Genomic DNA, 21727 nt, shown 5'->3' on the forward strand with positions numbered 1-21727 from the left:
CGGCAGGTCGTATGAACCTTAGTACCGTAACCGTCGAACAAAAGCTAAGAGCAGTGTGCTCGAAGCTTCGAAATGATGTGCGTAGCCAGTGCACGGACTGTCAGAGCTGTGGTTATCGTTTGCCATAACTGCTGTGGATGAAACTGCGGTCGTTCTTGACACAATCATGTATGGCAATGACATAACTGACAACTCCGAAAGTGCATGTGCGTTCATCGCCCGACCAGTAAAGGACATTGCCTTCCACAAACGCTGCGTACAAAACTGTGGCAGCTACTTGGTTTTTAAAGCAATATGCGCAGCCAGTGCACGCGGATTCAAGACAGAACTATCGTTTTCCACAGCCGCCACACGTGAAACTGCAATCTCGGCGATGTGATCATCAATAGCGACTACTAGTTAACACAGGCAATAAAACACGCGGCTAACACAGGCAATAAAAACGTAAAAAAATGCTAGAAGCGTTTTGGCATTCCTGTCCAAAGAATATGTTAACGTTGTTCCTATCGATCTGCTATATTTTTTGACATTCAGTTTTCGGTTGGCCGCAAGTGAAGCTTCGACCCGCACTTTCCTAGCAGCTGACTTTGCCATCCCATCCGTTAACGTGTGTCCCAAGAATACATCTGCGAGCTCTTTGGACAGATAAAGATTTTGCTAATTGTTTTGATGACGTGCAATTTAAAGAGACGTGAATATTTGCGCACCCCCTTTCAGACTACGCACTTTCTACTGTAGTTGAAAAACCCTACCCTTGTGTGCTCAGCCATTCCAAACCGTTGAAGAATGCAAGGCTGATGTATACAAACTTCCTCACTCCTTCATTTTTTCCGCATTTTGTTTTTTTTATTATTTTTCTGCCAAACAAAGGAGGCAAATAAATTGGCGCGATGCCCCCCCCCCCCCTCTGAGTTGGGGAAATCTCCCAGATTCAGAATCCTTGAACTTGGAAGGTATGATAATACTGATACCAATAAAACCTTCACCTTAGCTCGTTTTCCCTGCATGTGTGCTCCATGTATATTAACAGCTGTTTGCTTCTTTGCAGTTGTATGCAGTGATAAAAAAGGTGCTGCAGCAGCTAGGGCCATTTTTGAACAAGCTCTTGTACGGCTCCCAACAGGTTAGTGATCTGGTACCATTAAGTGCGGAAGTTTATGAACATGATGCGGGACATTGTTGTGTAAATAATGTGCATGAGGTGAGAGCAAGGTTCTGGCAGGACGCTGTAAAATTGTGGATGCACAGGTACGTTTGGTCAAAATTCCTAGCCAATTCATTACTTCCTTCGTACGTGAGACAAGCAGCTCATGTTTGAAAAAGTTCTGACATGAAAATTTTCAGTTGTATGTGTTGAATGACAGGTGAAGCTCTCAAGGGCCTGGAAATTGCACTGCTAAGCTTGAGTGCACCTTGAAAAAATTATTGCAGCATGTTTCTAAAAAGTAGGTTTGGTTTCTGCTGTACATTGACATCACAACATGGTATGAGCTTCTTGAAACATGTTCACGCTAGATATCGGGACATTTCTACACCCGTTCCTCACAGTGGCTCTATCGGTGACTCACCAGCAGTCATTGTATTAATGAGACTTAGCAGACAATCGTGCCAAAGAAAGTATAGGGGATGTTATTACAAGTATTGCAACGTAAATGCTAACAAAGAAAGGTGGATGAAAAGAGCTTGCCGTGGTTAGGGACTGAACCTATGACTTTTGAATGATGCGTCTAATGCTCTACCAACTGAGCTGCCACAATGGCTGTCATCCTGTCAACGTTATGTGGTATATATGTGCATTTAAACGTGAGAGCGTCAGTCAGCACTGCTAGTGGCGATAACGGCGGATGTGGAACACTCTTTATCAACCTGTTTGGCTTCACATAGCACGTAAAATCATTACGAGCGGGCAGCTGACAAATAATCTCTCGTATATTACCTGAAGGCACAAGTGTGCCGGAACAAGACCCTCGCTACGAATAAAAGAAATCAATACATATATTAAAGACTCGTTTTCTTTGTTAGACACAATATTGATGAGAAACAACAGACAATCATGGCAAGGAATGTTACCCACTTCTCTTTTTTAACATTCACATTACAATTACTTCTAATAACATCCCTTATACTTTTCTTGGCTTGATTATCTGTTAGGCCTCATTATTAATATGTCTAACAAAAAAAATTAGCCTTTAATAGGTATATTTATTTCCTTCATTTGCAGCCATTTTGCAAGTTGTGGTACCTGATGTCGTCACAGCTAGTGAGAGTGCTGCATAAGAATTTACTATGTACCCTGACATCAGGCTAGCATCGATGCTGATAGATGCGCCATGGGACAGTCAATCTTAATCTCAAGATGAAGTATCCTATCACTGCTTGCTGAGCTTCACACTTGCTCAGACCTGTCTATGTATGCAGGAGATTCTTATGGGGGAGTACCGTAATTACTCGAATCTAACGCGCACCTTTTTTCCGGTTAAGTGAGTTCATAAATCGCATGCGCGTTAGAATCGAGTACGAACAAAAAAATTACGGCCAATCTATTGCCATCGGCAAATCTAAAATGGCCGCCCCCTACGTGCGTCGGCATGGCGCGTCGTCCATTTCTGCCTATGTGTTTCTCATGTGCGGCACTTCGTACGTGTGCTAAGGAATTCGTCATCTAGTAGTGCATTAGCATCGACGGCGTGGAATGGCCGACTCCAAAAACTCGAGTGCACCATGATGCCGCTTTTAAAAGAAAAGTCATCGCGTGTGCAGAAACGGACGGAAATCGGGCCGCATCGCGGTCGTTTGGAGTTCCCGAAACGTGCGTGCGGGACCGGCGGAAACAAAAGCAGAAGATTTTCGACAGCAAAGCTCTACGCAAAGGCTTCAGTGGACCACAGCAGGGTCGGTTTCCGCAAATTAAAGAGCTGCTCGGCGAGTATGTGCTTTAGCAGCGAGCAGCACAGCGGCCCGTGACGGCAGAACTGCTCCAAGTGCGGGCTATGCAATTAGTCTTAGAAAAGTGTCTAATGCGGAGCCAGTTTTAAGCGAGCAGGTGCTGGCTCACTAACTTTATGAAGAGGAAAGGCTTTTCCCTCCGAAGGGGAACATGCATATGCGAAAAGTTTTGCGGAGGAGTACGATGAAAAGCTTCACAGTTTTCAGAGGTTCGTCCTAAACTTGCGGCGCAACAACGACTACCTGCTTGGGCAAATCGGGAATGCCGATCAGGCGCCTCTTTACTTCGACATGCCTGGCACCACAACCGTCGAGAAGAAGGGGGCGAAGCAAGTTCGCGTGCTGACATCGGTCCACGGTAAAACTACAGTGACGGCAATGCTCTGTTACACGTCAGATGGGCACAAGCTTCGCCCGTACCTCATATTTAAATGGAAGACGCTCCCGAAAGGAGTCGTTTTTTCGAGTGGTGTGATCATGCGGGCCAGCGAGAAAAAATGGGTGCGCGTTGCAATCGATGTCTTACGTTTTTTTTTTTTTTTTTCGCGGTGGAAATCGGGTGCGCGTTACAATCGAGGGCGCGGTAGAATCGAGTAAATACGGTAAACATGCTAGGAAAATGGGCAGTACCCTTTTATATTATAATGGCCAGAACATATTTGTCACATATTTCTTCTGGTGCATGCTGTCAGCAATAGCATAGTCTTTAAGATTGGTGTCTGTTGCTAAGGCCCTAATTGTGAACACTTGTGCAAAGTTGTGGGCAGCATGGTTGGGCTCTCGTGGTGTTTTCAGACTTTACTTTTGACATGACTACGTTGTGAAACTCGAAAGTGCTCTTCGGTCCTAGTGAAAGAGGACAGGTTAGCTGCTATTAAGTGCTGTTCTGGGAGATATTCTCGCAGGTTTCATGTTCAGAGTTATGAAAAAAATAAAAATTAGTGCAGCTTGCATTCGGTCATGTAAAGCTGGATGACAGCAGAGCTGGTGAGTCCTGGCGCAGCTAACCTTTTACCTGCCTCTTTCCCACCCCCTGATATGCTATACTAGTGTACGTCCCAGCCCTTGCTAATCTTTCCCACTCCTTGCTGTGCAATACAGTACATCCTGTCCCGTACTATGCTATACCGTATATCCCACCCCGTAATCTCACTCTTTGACACGCAATACTCTACGTCACACCCCTTGCTATGCTATGGTATACGTGGCTCGCACGGTTGCAGCTGTAAAGAAACATTTTTTTTTTTACATTAATAGGTGTTGTCTTGCTCTCTGTCGCAGAGACAATGTGGAAACTCTATATTCAGTTCCAGTTGGAACTTCTGGAGCAGTCTAGTAGTGAAAAGCAAGCAGCAAAGGTAATAATCGCATGCTTTGTTTATTTGGGATACATGTGATGGGCTTTCTATTGTTTGTTGTCTGTGTAAGGACATCATTATACAGAGTCAATTACTCACACTGTGTTAAAATTTGTGAGATGGGGGGGGGGGGGGGGGTTGCTTGTGAAGAAAGGTAGAAACCTATCACCTGATAGTTAAGGGGGCAGACTCATTATAGACACTCTTTTTTTTTTTTTTTCAGTGATCTTGATGAAACTGCACAGGCTTTTGCAGTTTTTTATACTGATTTAAAATATGCAATTACTTTTCCTGTGACTCATCTTATTCCCAAGATGATGCAAGTCGACAAGATTGTCGTGTACTGCAAGTCGACAGATTGTCGTGTACTCATCTTATTCCCAAAATGACAAGGTTGTCATGTACTTCAGGCCATTTTTTAGGGACCTCTCAGAAAGGAGCACAGCTGCCTGAACTTCCATTTCGCCATCTTTTTTTTTGTACTATGTTTTTGGCACATATGGCTGTCTTGCCAAGCTTGATATGCCGGGTCGTCTTCCTTCGGTCTACGCTCGCACCCGGCACAGTAGTTACTCAAAACCACATAGTCCATCACTAGGCCATTCAAGAGCTGGATCACTGCCCCCACGCATATGTGGGATGAGTGCCCGCGCGTCATCCACGAGCCGTCATACGAGACTGCAATACTGTCGGCATAGTCAATATGCAGCTCCTTGTACAGCTTGCAAACTGCGCTCGCGCACTCGCCCATAACTTTTTCGGACACGCGACTAGCTGCAGGTGTCAATTTCTGCTTCACATATCCCTGTCACGTTTTCTCGTGAAGTCTGCGATGAGATATATTCATGGTCGAAAATATATCGTTCCATAGCTGCTTGACTGTTCACAGTAGCCTGCATGGCTCGAGCGGTGAGAATATAGACGGTGAAGGGGTTCACTTTCTCGGTGCCACCCACTCGCGGAGAACTCCATGCTTGCGCGATGTCCCCACAGTTCACGCAACGCGCACACATTTTCACGGCAAGGCCATATTGCCTGTCCTGAGTAAATACTGACGCTTTCGTTGCAACTTTTACATTTCATGGAATCGAGCAGTTGACCGATGCAGCCAAGATCGGCGCTCAAAAAACTTGCCTCCTCTTCGCTTGGTCGTTCTACAAAAACTCATATTTTCTCTTCGACGCGGCAGTCGACGCCAGTTCCTGCAGCCTTGAATCGGCCTTTGTGCTCTTTACCTGCAGCTGCGATTCCGTTAGCAAGGTTGTGTCACAACGAACGCAGCCGCTGCTTTGCCAAGCGTCTGTGGCTGGCGAACCCACTAGGCCTAACTCCCCGTCGACTGTCTCGGGCGCCTCGGCGATTCTTTCGCTGTCCGTGGACGAGATGGGGGTTGTGGAGTCTCGATGTGGGCAATGTTCATCTGCACGTTCCAGTGATAGATGTGCTGGCAATGCGTCAGGTTTGGGAATATCGCAGGCTGGCGAGGCCGTCAGGCATGCGTTGGCGGCATCGGCGGGCGACCCATCTCGTTTTTCATTGACGCTACTCACCAAAAGAAGCGCCTTAAAGTTGTTCGCCTGAGCCTTCTTTCTTTCTTTACCGAACTTATGACGGGAATGAAATTTTCGTGATGATCCAGGCATTGCAACAACTTCGATCACGAGCATGCTAGTCAAAGCACAGGCAGTATGGCAGCACAACACGTTGTTGATGCGCGAGCAGACAATGCGAGCCCAATCAGCCAATGAAGTAGCCACCTCGTGGTCACGTGCGCTCAACTTCCAATAGTGTCGCGTACTTTGCTTTTTTTTGGTTTTTTTGGCAATCAATGAGCAGAGAGAGTATTTGAGTGGGAATTGTAAGATGGAGAAACGCGCTTTCAAATGAGACCAAGATTGTGGCTATGGCATTCGGCAAACGGTATCTCTGCGTTGTGAAAAAAGTGGTGTTTTTTCGCCAGATTCTGCGCAAATCGAGCCCTCGAGACCTCTTTGTAATGATATAACAAGTAAATTATCGCTTTCTGGAGTCTGAAAATTGGCAGGCAGGTGTAAAATTGCTTGCAGAATTCAAAAATGCCATTGAAAAAAAAAGTGTTTTGTAATTTTTCGGTCCCAAAGATTCATCCGCCCCCCTAACTAGGGTTCACAAGATGCTAGTTGGCCCAGTGAACACTTCGCAGCTCTATTTATTTCTATGTACAATACTGCTAGCCCCTACGTAGAGACCGTAGCAGGGTAACATTTTCTTTAGTGCAGAATATAGCGAAACAGTAAAAAAAGAGAGAGAGAGAAAATTTAAAGGATATGCATTGCTTCACATACTGCAGTAGACTCTCAGTAAACGAAACTCTCTTAAACAAAGTTGATGACTAAATGGAACAACTGCCTCTATTATGATTTGTTTCGTACTTGTATACTGCACCAGTATTCATTCCTTAGTAAACGAACCTCCTGTTAAACAAAACAATTATTGGCCCCTTCAGGTTTCATTGAACAGGAGTTTACTGTATTCTTAATGAACACCTCAAATTGGTGTATGTTGTCGACTTCAACCCTTGTACTATCGAGCTTGTTCCACTCGCCCACCAAGCGAGAGAAAAAAAAAAAGAGAGCTCTTGAAAACATTGTTCCTCGCTGGAAAAGGCAAGATATTTATGTGCCTAATCATATGATATAACTTGCAGAAAGCAGGATGTATTTGTGAGTGTTGCTTTTTAATCTGCCTTTGACAACATTAATCAAGAACCGTAGGCATGCAGTTTTATTTCTGCACGGTAATGCCCGTAAACCTGCTCTACCTTTTAGTTCAGTAAAGGATATATAGTAACCTATTAATTACAGATAAACCTGACTGCATTACTTTGCACCCATATCAAATTATAGATAGCTGTCAAAGTGCAGACATGGTCGGATATTTTAGCGTAATTAGGATCTTGGCTTGTGTTCAAAAGGGGTCACACACATAGTAGCATGAAATGGCTGTTGCAGAGGCTACGCCAAGTGGTCAACTTGATGCAGAGGGCTTCAAGTGAAGAACTGCTGACGTTTGAACACCACCAAGAATGGGTGAGCCTAGTCCTTTCTTTCTTTACTGCCGAACTACTCCAAGTGAAGTACTGCTTTAGTAGCACTGTATGTTTGATGTGATGGACGACTGTTTTCGTCATTATGATGGTGTATGCTTTCAGTTGTATTGAGCTCCAGGAAATGTAAAAAATATACCGTTTTAATGACTGCAAATAAAAAGGAAAACAGAAATAAGGAAATCCCACCACACTTACAGGAATATTTTTTGCCTGTTTTGGAGCATTTTTTTTCCATAAACAAAATGTCACCAATATTTCAAATCAGTAGGTTTCCTTTATTCACAAGTACTGTAAAAAAATAGCTTGATGTTTCGTCACTGCACTGTCTGAATTACATCACACTGCTCAGATAATCATTTTCTACTTCCATTCAGAACTGTGCAGATTGGTTGCTCAAAGTGGGTTCCGCGTGCACCTCCTCGTGGTGCGCGAGCCACTGATAAGTTTCCTCTTGTTCCCCATTTGCACGGTCACTTAGGTGGTGAACCTGAGGTGTGATTGATCTAGAATACCTCTATTACTCTCGCGTAAGTGTCAACAAGCACATCTCTGTACATACCACAAATGCGCAATCTGCACAGCTAAACCTTCCAATAGCTTACAGCCAGCCAGACTCCAAAAACAGGCTGCAGGGTAAAGCTATTGCGTTTGTATCTAGGAGGCCTTATATTACCCCCATGTGCATTCCTCCTGTTGGAAGTGAGGTGCTGAATATGCCCGAGATAAGGCTTTGAACTGGCTGCAGCCATTTGCTACAAAATATGCTTGTGAGCGGACATTCTTTACACTAGCCTATCTGAAAAATAAGCACCGATTCGGCTGAATCCAGCAGCCCACGTGTGGCTGGCCCCAAGTGTTAATTAGCCTCGCATCGATTTGTTGGTGCAAGGAAAGTGAGTGTAATTGCATGTCCGTGAATAAATTTCTTATACAGTTAAATCTTTATATTATTAATTCTGCAATATAACAAAGTTTTATATTCCCTGCTGTTACTCCATAAAAGCACATGTATTTTCGACCTCTATGTAGCACAGTAACAGCAAGAGACATCTTTAATATAACGAATTTTTCCCATGGATGAATTTTGCCTCTAATTTCGTCACTTCGGCACGAGCAAGCATCTGCCACTCACTGATGCCCCGCCACTGATGGAGTGCGAAGGGGTGGCGGCGTGCACAGCTCTCCTGGCCCCAGTGAACTTCAGGTGGAAGCGAGCGCTCGTTATGCGCGCAGGTGTGTGACAGGCGGACAGGCCCCACGAGTCGGCATTGTCATCGTTCTTGCCGCCGCGAGCGCATGCACAGATGTGCCCTCCCCTCCTTTCTCCAAACCAAAAACAGCAACAAAAAAACCCCAAACTTCCCGAAGAGAATTGGGAGGAAATGCGAATGCATTGCGTAGTCTTTATAACGGTGTTTCGCAAGTGAGAACCCAGCATTAGAAAAATAATGTTTTCTTCTTTTTCTTACACCGTGCACCCAATAGCGCCATTCGCCGCACATGCCATTTTCTTGTTGCGAGAAGCTCGGTGGGCATTTCCAGCTGTAGTAGCTAGCGTGCACTGTTAAAAAGTTATGAAGTAAACAAAACAAACAGCGCTCTCAACTCTGCGTTGGGCTTTCACAGCGGCGTCTCAAGCACACATTTCCGGATGTTCCTCAGAGGCGCCCAGCCAGCGAACAGTCGAGAGTCAGGCGTAAGCAGACGGGAAAGTGGACATAGAGAGAAGAGCGAACGACGAGAGAAGAAGCAGCAAAGCACTGCACCTACCTTCTCATATACTCTCTCGCACCGCATGCTCTGGTTGATAGGGGCGATGATAAGCGCGCGCGCAGCTGTTGCTCTAAGAGAGGGCAATAGACGGATCTTGACGCGGACGCCTGACATAGCGCGACTAAGAAATTAATTTGCATTTAAATTGGAATACTTGTGGGGCTGCACTGCATATGAAGGGCCCTTTAGCAAATAGTTTTTCGCAGCATTAGTGTCATTCACACTTTGTTTTCAACTCCGTGTGCACTTGCATGGTTTCACTGCGTGCGTATAGTGTGGCCCCCGATGACATACAGCTTTGCTCTTTTTCTTTCTTCTTTATTTTTAAATGCGGACAATTGTGTCGTCAGTACTGAGGGAATGTCAGGTTAGGCGCTGATGGAAATTCTTTGAGACCACGGCAGATCCTTGGAGGTCGACTCGTCACACGCTTCAATCTTGCGCCCCATGGCGAGTTCGCGGGATCGCAACCTTCGTGATTGGCCGATTAGATGTGGCAACAACACAACGGCGCGTTCAGTACTGCAATGAATGTGGTTGCAACAAATTGTAATGTTATATGAAGTAAGGCTAGTAGCCAACTCCTTTGGATGCAATATTGCGAAACTCCTAAAAAACACTCGTGTGAGCAAATACGGCCACTTTAGGGAGAAGTGCTCTTTTTACACAGTCTCTCCGCATTGAAAGCGCACTGATACTTGCCGAGATAGCACGCACACCAGCGATCATGACCGCGTAAGCACAATTTTAACAAAAAATATGCGCGCACAACTCTCGAGCAGAAATAAAAAAGCATTATACTAATGTACAAAAATAAATAAAAAAACTAAATAGCTTGTAGGGCCTCACAAGCCACATGTGGGAAGGGACAAAGAAAGAAAATCAAAACAATACATTTGATACAGAACCATATTATTCTTCTTGCTTCCTAATTCCGAATTTGAGGAGATCTATAGTAAAGGTATAGTCATTGAGGAGGTTAGGAATCTGAACAGCAAGTTTTTGTTCCCCGTAATTTGTTATGCTATGTTGTATAGACACAAAACTATTTCTGAAATAATAGCCTGTCTTTTTCACACTGTATTTACTCTGGAAGAATCGTTTGTCAGACTCAAATTGCCGCATAATTTCAAGGAATAGTTTATATGTGTAGAGTTTGGGTGCCTTTAATATTTTATTTTTGGAATAATATGTTTGGGTGCTTATCATCGTAGAGTTTCCTAAAATTAAATAGAGAGGACTCTGGCACTACGATCGTTCAGCGACCATGGAAATGATGGGTAGTACACAGATTTGCCTAGTCTTCGTACTTGCGGAAGACGAATCATACTTGCGGCTTCGTCTATTGCTGGTTTCGGTTTCATTTTGAAAGGAAGAGCGAACCCTTTTGAACTTTCCGATTCAAAATGGTAAGCCTAAAAGAATAAGGTAGTGAAGTGCAATTGCTAAACATTTGCTGATTTTTGTTTTGTGAGAAAATAGCTCCAAGCCACATGAACACACACTGAGCCAGAAGCAAGTTAGGAGTACGAAGATTAGACAAATCTGTGTACTACCCATCATTCCCACGCTCGATGAAGAACCGTGCGTGGCAGTACCCATATACACTAGCGCCAGCGTTCCCTCTGGTTTATATTAGGAAACTCTATGCTTATCATACGTCCTAAGTTTCTATTGCACTTAGCACACGGTTTTGAAGCATTTGATATGTACCTAAATTGTACTGTGTTGTAGTCGACCAGACTAGAAGACACTATGGTAAACGGGAATCTATAAGTGCATTATAGATATGGTGCTTCACGCTTGTTGGTAGTAAATATCGCAGCCTGTTTAATATACCTACAGGGCAGGCAAAAGTAGAGTCTCTACATATATGGTGACCAGGACATGTTCTCAAGGAATATAACTCCCCAGAATTTTGCCGTGTTTGACTGTTCATTATTTACTTTTTGAAACTTCAGCTGAGGATGACAAGCCGTGTTCGTTCCTTTAGATTTAAAGAGCAAGTCTTTTGTTTTACTTACGTTTAGTTGAAGTTTATTTGCATTAAGCCACATATATAATCTTTGCAGCCAGGTGTTGGCTTGTTCGAACTTGCTCTGCAATTCCCTTCTTGAGAAGAACATGCAAGTGTCATCGGCATATAGTATAATGTTAGTGTGGCCCTGTACCTGTAAAATATCATTTATATAAAACAAAAAGAGGACAGGTCCTATAACGGAGCCTTGGGGTATGCCGTAATTAATGGGCTGAATTTCAGAAGTAGCGCCATTGATCTTAGTGTACTGTGTTCTTGCCGTTAGGTAGCTATTTATTAAAGATAAAGCAACGCCATGAAAACCATAGTGAGGTAGTTTTTCGAAACGAATGTTGTGTTGCATGCAATCAAAAGCTTTTCTAAAATCAAAAAATAAACCAAGGGTTAGCATTCGGTTTTCAATATTATTGAACCTGCATATAACGAAACCATCTTTATAATAAATTTTTCCGGGACTTCTTCAATTTCATTATATCGAGGTTTTTCTGTATGCCCTTGCTTTTGAACTTATATTGCTTGTGAATGTACCAGAATGAATAGTGCTTGTAGAAAAAATAAAATATAAATAAATGTTTTTAAACAAAAGAATAGTGCTTGTATTAAAAAAAGCAGGGATTTCTTGGCACTTCATGGAGATAAACGTGGGGTTCCCTGAGACCATTATGCTTAAGGACTCCTGCCGTACAGTGTACGTGAGATGTCATTGAACACTTCATTTTATCTGCATTTTCATTCCCTTCTAACAATATCGCTGCCATGCTACATGCGGGGTTCTCAGAGGCAGTGATACGATGAAGGGAGAGCACCGACATGGACATGTATATCTCTAGTGACAGGAACTGCAACTAGTATACATACATTGACAAGTGCAATTGGCATACGTTCGCAGTGTGACAAATGTTTGTTCCTGACTATAGTCGTCATTGTTGACTGAATTTCATTACAACCATACTCATAACTTGTTTAAGGGTATTCCAAAAAGCTCACATTGTGTTATGCATAGTGGTACATAAAATGGTAAGTGTATTGTGTTCACCAGTCCTGACTTATGTTTGGAGCATCTAAATAGAGTGGCTGTAGTGGAATGAGGTGGGATGAGCAGCTGTGGAAGTATTTTTTTTTTAATCGTGTTCATCAAGGTTCCATAACCTTTTAGAGAGATGCAGCAGTAATTGACCACGTATCTAAACAAACTAAACCTGCCCCGTGGGCTAACTTACAGTTTGTTGTGCTTTTATCCAGGTCAAGCTCCTGCAAAACTGTAAAGAACATGACGCTGCTTTGGCCTGTGCTCAGGCAAGTGTCAAAAGGTGGGCGAAGTCGGTTGAAGCTTGGCTTCTGCTGCTTGAGCTGCTCATTGGAAGAGGGCCTGGGGCTGAAGATGCATTAAAGGCCTTTGAAGATGCCCTGTCTGCCATATCGAAACAGGTGAACTACTCATCCTTTACATAACTGTGCATACGTTTAGAACATCTGGGTAGGTGCTAGTTATGCGAAGTCAGTGGCTTGCTTCTCAAGTGTTTCTATTCTGTTCGAATAAATGTACCGTGGAACCCCCATTATACGACCATCAGGGGACCACACAATATTGTGGTATAACGTGGGCTTCATATAATCGAAAAACTAAGAATAACGGCAGTGGTACCCAGCCTTACCCTACAAAAAAACGGGTGCAGACCACTTGAATGAGCCGATGGCGCAACCTTGTGCTTCTCTAAGAAAGATAGATTAAGTTAGTTTTGAAATCAGCAGCTAATGGTAGCATTACTTAGCTGACAGGGACGTGAATCAATCTTTATTCTCAAAAAAAAAAAAAAATTGAATCGGATGCGCATTTTTCTTTCAATAAGTCGAGTTCAAAAATTGCCTGTGCATGCAAATAAAACCTAAACTGCATTGGCAACAACCTTCCGTCACGAGTCAGATGCAGTGTCTTTGCCATCACATAATGCCGACAGAGTGCAAGCTTGTGTCGTTCGCGTAGGATGCTTTTGTGCGCGTTGTAGTGTGTTGCCTTGTGAAGTGCGAGTGCTGACGTCCCACTGTTACGAACATTTACGTCAAGCAAAAGTTATTTTTCAAGGTGAAAATAGCTGTGTCGCATCCCTTTGTGTGTGTGCTCAAGGCGTGCTACTGCGAGTGTCGCAGACAAAGGCAAAAGATCAGCTATACATCAACCAGAGAAAGTTGCCAGGGATCGAAAACATGAAAACATCCGGATATCAAAGATGACCTTTTCGGCAAGCTGAAGCTACTTTGTGGATAGATGTTGTCTAGGTAATGACACTGGATATGCATGCGATCGAGGCGTATACAGAAGCACATGAACTTCCAGGAGAATAAGTCTTGCATTCTGAGACATGCTATCTCACTCTCTCTACTTTTCTTCTAATCATTAGGTGGTCTAGTGGCTAAAGTACTAGGCTGCTGACCTGCAGGTCGCGGGATCGAATTTCCTATGGAGGCAGAAATGCTGTAGGCCCATGTGCTCAGATTTGGGTGCTATTTTTTTCTACAAGGCTGAATGGGAAAGTTGTCCCAAGATGCAGTGTCGGCTTAAAAATGCATTCTATAACCAAGGTTTCTAATGCATTAGTTCTATGGGGACCGAACCGATGCATCTTAAAATGCGGGTCATCTCGAAACTGGTGGTTGTATAATCGACAGAGATTATAAGTGACGGAGATTTATCGAACGGAGAATGTTGGGGAAGCTGTTTCGACAAGTGACTTTGCTGAGGCGGCAATTGCCATCATTAGCTTATGAGTGCTCAACTCACTCCTCCCCAAACGAACGCACTGGTCCTCTCTCTGTAAAGGGTGATCAAGCTGAGTCATGTTTGCCCAAAAAGAGAATGGCATTTATGCAAGGGCATCAGTGTCACAGGTCCCGTTAATTCGGGAGGCGATCGCCGGGCTAATTCCAAGGGCCGAAGTATCGGCCCCCCGAACCGCACCACGAAAGCGTGGACAATTTAGAAGTGGTCCTATTTGGCGCGCCAGCGGACGCCGGCTGTGGCCCAAAGAACAAGTCGGAACTGAGAGTTAATAAACAAAACAAAATTATATTCTCAATTATGGCAGATCAAAACGATACACAAGTACACACACTCGACAATAGTTGAATACGATCTGTCACCAATCAAACAACGTACTACGCAGTACAATCAGCCACACTCGAAACAACGGACACAGACAACAATACGCACTACAATGCAGTCGCATGCATCGAACAGCCAAGACACTTAAAGACTAAAGAGTTAGAAAACTTATTCAGTCCAAAGTTCTTGGAACAAAAGTCTGGATGATACTCTTCCGAGAATCACTCAAAGTCCAGCGTTGTTGTCGTTTTGCTGCCCCTGAAGTTTCTCTTCCAGGAAACCTCGCGTGTTCAATTGGCCGCTCTCCAGGCTCCAAACTTCTTCGCCGGAAACACGTCGGCTTCACACACGCAGCTGTTGCCACGCGTCTTCGCTCGATAGCGGTAGACACACACTCTTGCCTGTAGCTCGAGTCTTCACCCCTCAGGTGGAAATCCTCTTCTTCTCCTCCTTTGTCACGGAAGACAAAAGGCTTCGCCCACAAGGCGGAACACCCTATGCACTCTGGCGCATACTTTCTTCTTGTCCTGCTTTGTCACTAAGGCACCGACAGACGCGGCGGAATAACCCCACGCACACTGGCGCTAACCTCCTTCTTCTCCTGATCTCCCATCTCTGCTGCTCGGTTAAGTACCTTCCGCGCGAGATTCCAGAAAATTCTCATCATTTCGTCGGCGCGATGCGCAGCGAAGGCTGGGGGAAAGCGCGAGACGGTTCGACGGCCGTCCGCGACGGATGACGCAACCCGGCATCACCACGCCCCTTTCCATCGAGAGATTTCCAGGGCTTGCTCGGCCGCCGATGTGAGGTGAGGAGGTTCGTCGGCGAACCTACGCTTCCGAGAGAGAAGAGGGACGCGCGCCCGGGGAGTCTTTGGATGCTTGTTTTCTTTTTTTATCGTTGACCTCGCGGCGTCGCTCCGGCGCGAGAATTTGGCGGCGCGCCCTTTTTGAGCGCTCGTTTTGTAACAATCAGTTTAGCACCAAGCAACAAAACCTAGCAAAGACTCTGTCTGCCATATGGCGAGAATGAAGAGGTGGTGTAATTGCATCAATGTAATGACATCAACAAAACTGAACAGCTAGGCTAATATGTGTACTTATCAAACCCAGCTTTGAATGTTATGCTGCAGTAGTAAAATTTTGTTAATATATTTAAATTTCATTCTCTGACAGTTTACTGTTCTGCTTCTAAATGTCACTTTGGTGATGCTTTTTGAATATGACTCCTGTATGTGCTTTATGCAAATCGTGTGCTACTTTTGAACATGTTGTGCTACTTTTGAACATGTTGAAGAGTCAACTCAGATGAGGCCATTCAGAAGTGGTGTAGAAGGTGCACCGTGAATGCCACTTGGTGAGGTTTATTTGTCCTGTGCCATCATGCTTCTGTGCAGGAGTCTCTGCCAGTTTGGAGGAGAGCCACTGAATTTCTGTCATCAGAGGTCCCAGAGGAAACAATTCCTTTTCTTGAGGTAAACACTGCTGCAATGCCTCTTGCTATTGATGATCATTTGATGCAAGTCATAACAAAGGAAAGGGGAACTAAAAACATTTTCGAGTTCTAGTTAAATAGGTTAATTTTGTCTAGAAATGTAGCCAACAGGTCACTTCTGGCTGAGAGAATTTTTTTGATGAACAAAACATTGGTGTGGAATTGAACAGCTGAAATCAAATGATGACAGATGTGGGGGTGCTAACACTCTCTGTAAAGTAGTTTGCGTCTTGTGGCGCATGTATTTCGTGCATAAGCCACATTTCGAGTTCACAACTACCGAGCAGTAGGTGGCGTTGTGCTCGTGAGCATTTGTTATCACCACCACCACCATCATCATCGTCATGGTTAGATCGGTAGTGCCGGCGGTAACCCCTGGCGGCAAGCTTTGGTGGCGGCACGGGAGAGTTGAGCGAGTCTCTTTTGCATGTGGCATTTTGCACAAAAGGATGTCTTTCGCAGTGGGACCCCGGTGCGCGGCACCGCGGGCTGTCTGCAGGGGGCCCTTGTGGTGAGTCAGGCGTTAGCAACACCGCCTTGTTTGTCATGTTGTTGAGTGTTGTGTAATATTGTTGAAGGTTGTTTAGCGTGTGGATCACAATTGATGTTATATTAATTCGTTTCACGATATCGTCATTCTAAAGAATGCTGCTTCGCTGTGGTGGTAGTGGCTAAGGTACTCGGCTGCGGACCCGCAGGTATCGGTTAAATAAATATGAGTTGTTTGGTTTGTTCCGATCGTGTCTACTGTGTCCGTTTGCTTCAAGAGCATGGCGCTCGCTCTCCATTTCGAGACCCAACACAGTGACTGTCCAAGTGACAGGCTGTTATGTCTTTTTTTTTGTAATTTGTTGGGATACTTTTTGTTTCAGCATGGTTCTGTTAAGTGGAAGTTGAGTTTAAAGGTCAGTTTGTTTTCTTTTTTTTTTGTTGTTACAGAAAGCATTGTTCTACCCAAATGATGTGTGCATCTGGGCAAAGGAGAAACTCCTCGAATTGAAGTGTTTGTACCATGGCTACAATGCAGCACGGAAGTTCTACAAAAGGTTTTGCAGCTTTCTTGTGTTCATTTTCTTAATTATTTGTTTTATGCTTTTTGTGTTTAGATTCAAACCCAGGGTTGGAGGGAAACCTGTCTGGTTGGGAAAATTCATGGCGGGAAATAGCAAGCACGATATACAAGTGCTATAACCTTGGCATGATGTAACACAGACTGTGTAAAACTAATCTAGTAATATACAACTTTGTCAAAGTAAGTGTGTCAAAGTATGAGTTTTGCTCTTAACCAGAGAAAAGTACAGGTGCCACATGCTATCATGTTTCCATTCTCTTGTGTGTCATCAAAAGCTGCATTATCTCAGATCATCAATCTTTTATCACTTTTCAGAATGCTAAATCTGAAACCTCTATCAGTGAACTTTTTCCAACGCATGATTGACTTGGAGAATTCCAGAGTGAGTTTCATGTGCTCTGTTACAATTTGTTGTGGTGATCCATCGTTTTAAAAAATCGATCCTTTGTTAATTTTGTCCAACTATATTGGCCCAGGTTCAACCGGATGCAGACAACTTGAGGAGCTACTTTGAACATGCAGTAGCTGAGTTTGGAGGATCAAATGTTGGTAAGTATCAGCCCGAGTGCACATACTGGTTCATTATTTCTAGGTGGCTTTTACGAATAATTTCAATTTTGTGCTCTGAAGGGAACTCACGGGTCTGAAAAGTTGCTGTGTCGTGCGCTCGTAAAGCAAGCAAATAAAAATCAAACGGGCTTGCTAGGAAACAATGAATGTTCTTAATGGCATACAAGGCTTTGCGACCAAAAACTGAGAAGCTGTCAGGGCTACATTCAATTGTACAAACAAGAGGAAGACGGGTGCTATAATTATATATTGCTGCATGCATGTTGACATTTTGTGGGACGACGCCCGTGTGTGCCTGACTAAGAGGATGAAGAGTGGTCAACCGGTCTCGCTGCTGCTGCTCGTTTGAAATACCGTATTTACTCGATTCTACCGCGCCCTCGATTGTAACGCGCACCCGATTTCCACCGCGAAAAAAAAAAAAAAACGTAAGACATCGATTGCAACGCGCACCCATTTTTTCTCGCTGGCCCGCATGATCACACCACTCGAAAAAACGACTCCTTTCGGGAGCGTCTTCCATTTAAATATGAGGTACGGGCGAAGCTTGTGCCCATCTGACGTGTAACAGAGCATTGCCGTCACTGTAGTTTTACCGTGGACCGATGTCAGCACGCGAACTTGCTTCGCCCCCTTCTTCTCGACGGTTGTGGTGCCAGGCATGTCGAAGTAAAGAGGCGCCTGATCGGCATTCCCGATTTGCCCAAGCAGGTAGTCGTTGTTGCGCCGCAAGTTTAGGACGAACCTCTGAAAACTGTGAAGCTTTTCATCGTACTCCTCCGCAAAACTTTTCGCATATGCATGTTCCCCTTCGGAGGGAAAAGCCTTTCCTCTTCATAAAGTTAGTGAGCCAGCACCTGCTCGCTTAAAACTGGCTCCGCATTAGACACTTTTCTAAGACTAATTGCATAGCCCGCACTTGGAGCAGTTCTGCCGTCACGGGCCGCTGTGCTGCTCGCTGCTAAAGCACATACTCGCCGAGCAGCTCTTTAATTTGCGGAAACCGACCCTGCTGTGGTCCACTGAAGCCTTTGCGTAGAGCTTTGCTGTCGAAAATCTTCTGCTTTTGTTTCCGCCGGTCCCGCACGCACGTTTCGGGAACTCCAAACGACCGCGATGCGGCCCGATTTCCGTCCGTTTCTGCACACGCGATGACTTTTCTTTTAAAAGCGGCATCATGGTGCACTCGAGTTTTTGGAGTCGGCCATTCCACGCCGTCGATGCTAATGCACTACTAGATGACGAATTCCTTAGCACACGTACGAAGTGCCGCACATGAGAAACACATAGGCAGAAATGGACGACGCGCCATGCCGACGCACGTAGGGGGCGGCCATTTTAGATTTGCCGATGGCAATAGATTGGCCGTAATTTTTTTGTTCGTACTCGATTCTAACGCGCATGCGATTTATGAACTCACTTAACCGGAAAAAAGGTGCGCGTTAGATTCGAGTAATTACGGTATATTTCATCCACAGCCTCGTCGATACGGCGTCTCTTCTCTCTAACAATATAAATTAAAATTCTTCATACAGGGTGTATTAATATTTGGATTGTTAATGCCATGATAGTTTATTGCAAAGGTCTCTTCATAGAGGCTGTAAGAATATTCGAATTATTTATGTTGTGATAGTTTACTGCAAAGGTTGACAACCCTGTGGCCCACAGGCAGTCTGCCAATCCTTGCAATAAAATAAAAGTACCTTTTTTTTTTCCTGAAACAACGGCGACTGTTTTTTGTGGGCAATGGGACACAGACATCCCACTTTTTCGGATACACTCATAGGGCATTGCAATTATGCTCTCTTTTATTCTTGAAAATGCTTAAAAGGACACTAAAAGCAACGATCAAGTCAACGTTAGTTGTTGAAATAGTGGTCCAGAAACCTCGTAGTGTTGCCTTTGTTCCAAGGAAGTGCTTATTTTGAAATAAAATAACGTTTTAGTGGTCTGCATTAGGTTAGCGCACTTCAAATTAGCCGCCTCAAGCAGAACGTCTCGCATTACTGTTGCCATGCACAATATTGCCCTGTCTTACTGCGCGGTGGCCACCGACAGTAGTAGCGGCAGAATGAGAGCAGCGGGAACCGCAGATGCAACAATGGCCATTAAATGATTTCCTACCATTGGCTTAGAGATGGCAGATGTGCTTGGTTCAACTGGGCCCTCTAGATGGCACGACCTGTCCAGTTTAACCAGGTAAAAATTGAACTTTTTAACCACTCCCCATAATAACGTCCGGCGTTTTTTTTTTTTTTTTTGATGCGAATGCATTCTTAATCAGGATAAGCTAGCGCATGCTCTTATCCTTGTCCCTAGCAACCGGAGCGTGTGGTGCGCGAGTGTAGGAGAGGGTAGGTGCAGTGCTTCGCCGCTCCTTCTCTCACCGTTCGCTCTCTCTCCTCGCTGCGCCCCACTTTCCCGCTCACTCGCGCCTCACTCTCGACGGTTTGCTGGCTGGGGGCCTCTCAAGAACATCCTGAAAGTGGGCTCGGGACTCCGCTGTGATACGCCACGCCATGCCAAGAACGCTGTTTGTCTTGTTTTGTTCACTTCATAGTATTTTTTAACCATGCACGCTAGCTACTACAGCTGAAAATGCATATCGCTTATGTTGCGACAGAAAAGCGTCACGTGAAGCGAACGACCCTATTGGCTGCACGGTTTGAAAAAAAAAAAGAACATTATTCTTCTAACGCTGAGTTCTCACGTGTGAAACGCCGTTATAAACTCTACGCAGTGCATTTGTATTTACTCACGGTTTCTTTCTCCCTGGGTGGGTAGGGAAATTTTTCTTTCCATGAATTAAACAGAAACAAACAAACAGCATTTCATTATGTTTCTTGATGCACGAAAAGTTCTTTATTAGTGCAGCTAGTTCAATTACTAGTCATTAATTGTAAGCTGTAACTCTGACATCATCAGGATCATCCTGCAAATGTCCTACTGCGGAGCGTGCGAGTCCGAGTGTGTCCGGTTGACGAAAATATTTATGCGTCTGAGTCCTAGCGAGTTTGCTTCAGCGAAATTTTGGATAGCATGGGTTAGCACCGCACAAGTTCGGCCCGCCGGTTTTCTTCTTTGGTTTGCTCAAAGTTGAATTGCATATCTTAGTTTCATGTCTATTGAACTCGCAAAAAAGACATTCAATGCGTCCTTGCCGCAACGCTGCCGATGCATGTAGGATTGATGACGGGTAGCTCAACATGCAAAAAACATAATTAGTGAGTGAGTCTGCATGAACTCCATTTATTTTACCGATCTGTGGTTACAATTATTTAGTCTCCATTTATGGCGTGCTTTGTAATCATGTATGCTCCGCTGTGTAAAGCCACAGAATTTATTTTCCAAAATATAAAGCTGCCCATTTATCCTCACCCTTGGAACTAATTGCAGTGGAGGTCTTCAGTAACAAAACCGCTTGTATCTTTGAATAAAACTATACAGTCTTCGCTTGTTACAGCAGACAGGCATACAATGAACTTTCGGATACAACAGACCATTATTCAGGCTAAGTTTTTTTTGTGTATCAAATTAACGGAGCAAAGTTTACTTTTAATGGACCACGATACAACGGACTATTGGCTACAGTGGACGAAATCAGCGACACTTTTTGACGAAATCGGGCGCATAAAGTGGACTTTTACCGTGTTGACGCAGGCTGATAACAGACTTCACCACGCCGCTCTCTTTGAGCTAAAACCATGGTAATTTTAAATGGCATTGGCAACATTAGTGGCTTCCGGCCTAGCCATGCCTCCAGCCAAGCCAGTCTGAGACCACAATGGCGCTGTTGGTCATGCACGGACATAGCTAGCTGATGCCATTTTGTCATTGTGTTCACGTGCTTGACTGTTCTGTCTGTTCGCAAGTTTTGAGGTAATGGCCTTCAGAAAGCAGAACTTTTCTGGAGGCCATTAGTCCGCTATCATGAGCGACAAGCTCAAGGTAGTGAACGCGGTCGCGCAAGGTGAGAAGTAGGCGGACATCGCAAGAGCAATGAAACTGTTCAAGCAGACCGTAACTTCAATGAACAATAAGAGTATCACTGGCAAGCAAGTTGTGGGGGCAATGAATCTCAAGCACTTCAGACTCTGCAAGGCGATGTACCCGGACGTTGAGTCCACACTTTTAATGTGGCTGCGTGATGCCCGATCTCGTGATGTTCCGGCCAACAGACTATTGCTGAGGAAGGGGGCCGAGCAGCTAGCTGTGATCCTCGGACATGACAGTGGCGTCACTTTCAGCCACGGATGAATAGAGCGTTTCAAGGTAAGGCACGGCACCA

The 21727-nt window shown here is 44.6% G+C and overlaps 1 protein-coding gene across 1 annotated transcript in view; it reads left to right on the forward strand.

The window, feature by feature from the left end:
- Positions 1 to 21727, forward strand: part of LOC119175048 (U3 small nucleolar RNA-associated protein 6 homolog) — a 54639-nt gene that overhangs the window by 28598 nt on the left and 4314 nt on the right. Inside the window, exons 13-20 of the mRNA XM_037426224.2 lie at positions 1049 to 1123; positions 4228 to 4304; positions 7295 to 7372; positions 12446 to 12631; positions 15700 to 15777; positions 16737 to 16843; positions 17185 to 17251; positions 17346 to 17418. Coding sequence (XP_037282121.1) covers positions 1049 to 1123; positions 4228 to 4304; positions 7295 to 7372; positions 12446 to 12631; positions 15700 to 15777; positions 16737 to 16843; positions 17185 to 17251; positions 17346 to 17418 — 741 coding nt within the window. The remainder of the gene's footprint in view (positions 1 to 1048; positions 1124 to 4227; positions 4305 to 7294; positions 7373 to 12445; positions 12632 to 15699; positions 15778 to 16736; positions 16844 to 17184; positions 17252 to 17345; positions 17419 to 21727) is intronic.

Source organism: Rhipicephalus microplus, chromosome 5 (assembly GCF_043290135.1).
Source record: "Rhipicephalus microplus isolate Deutch F79 chromosome 5, USDA_Rmic, whole genome shotgun sequence".
Taxonomy (NCBI): domain Eukaryota; kingdom Metazoa; phylum Arthropoda; class Arachnida; order Ixodida; family Ixodidae; genus Rhipicephalus; species Rhipicephalus microplus.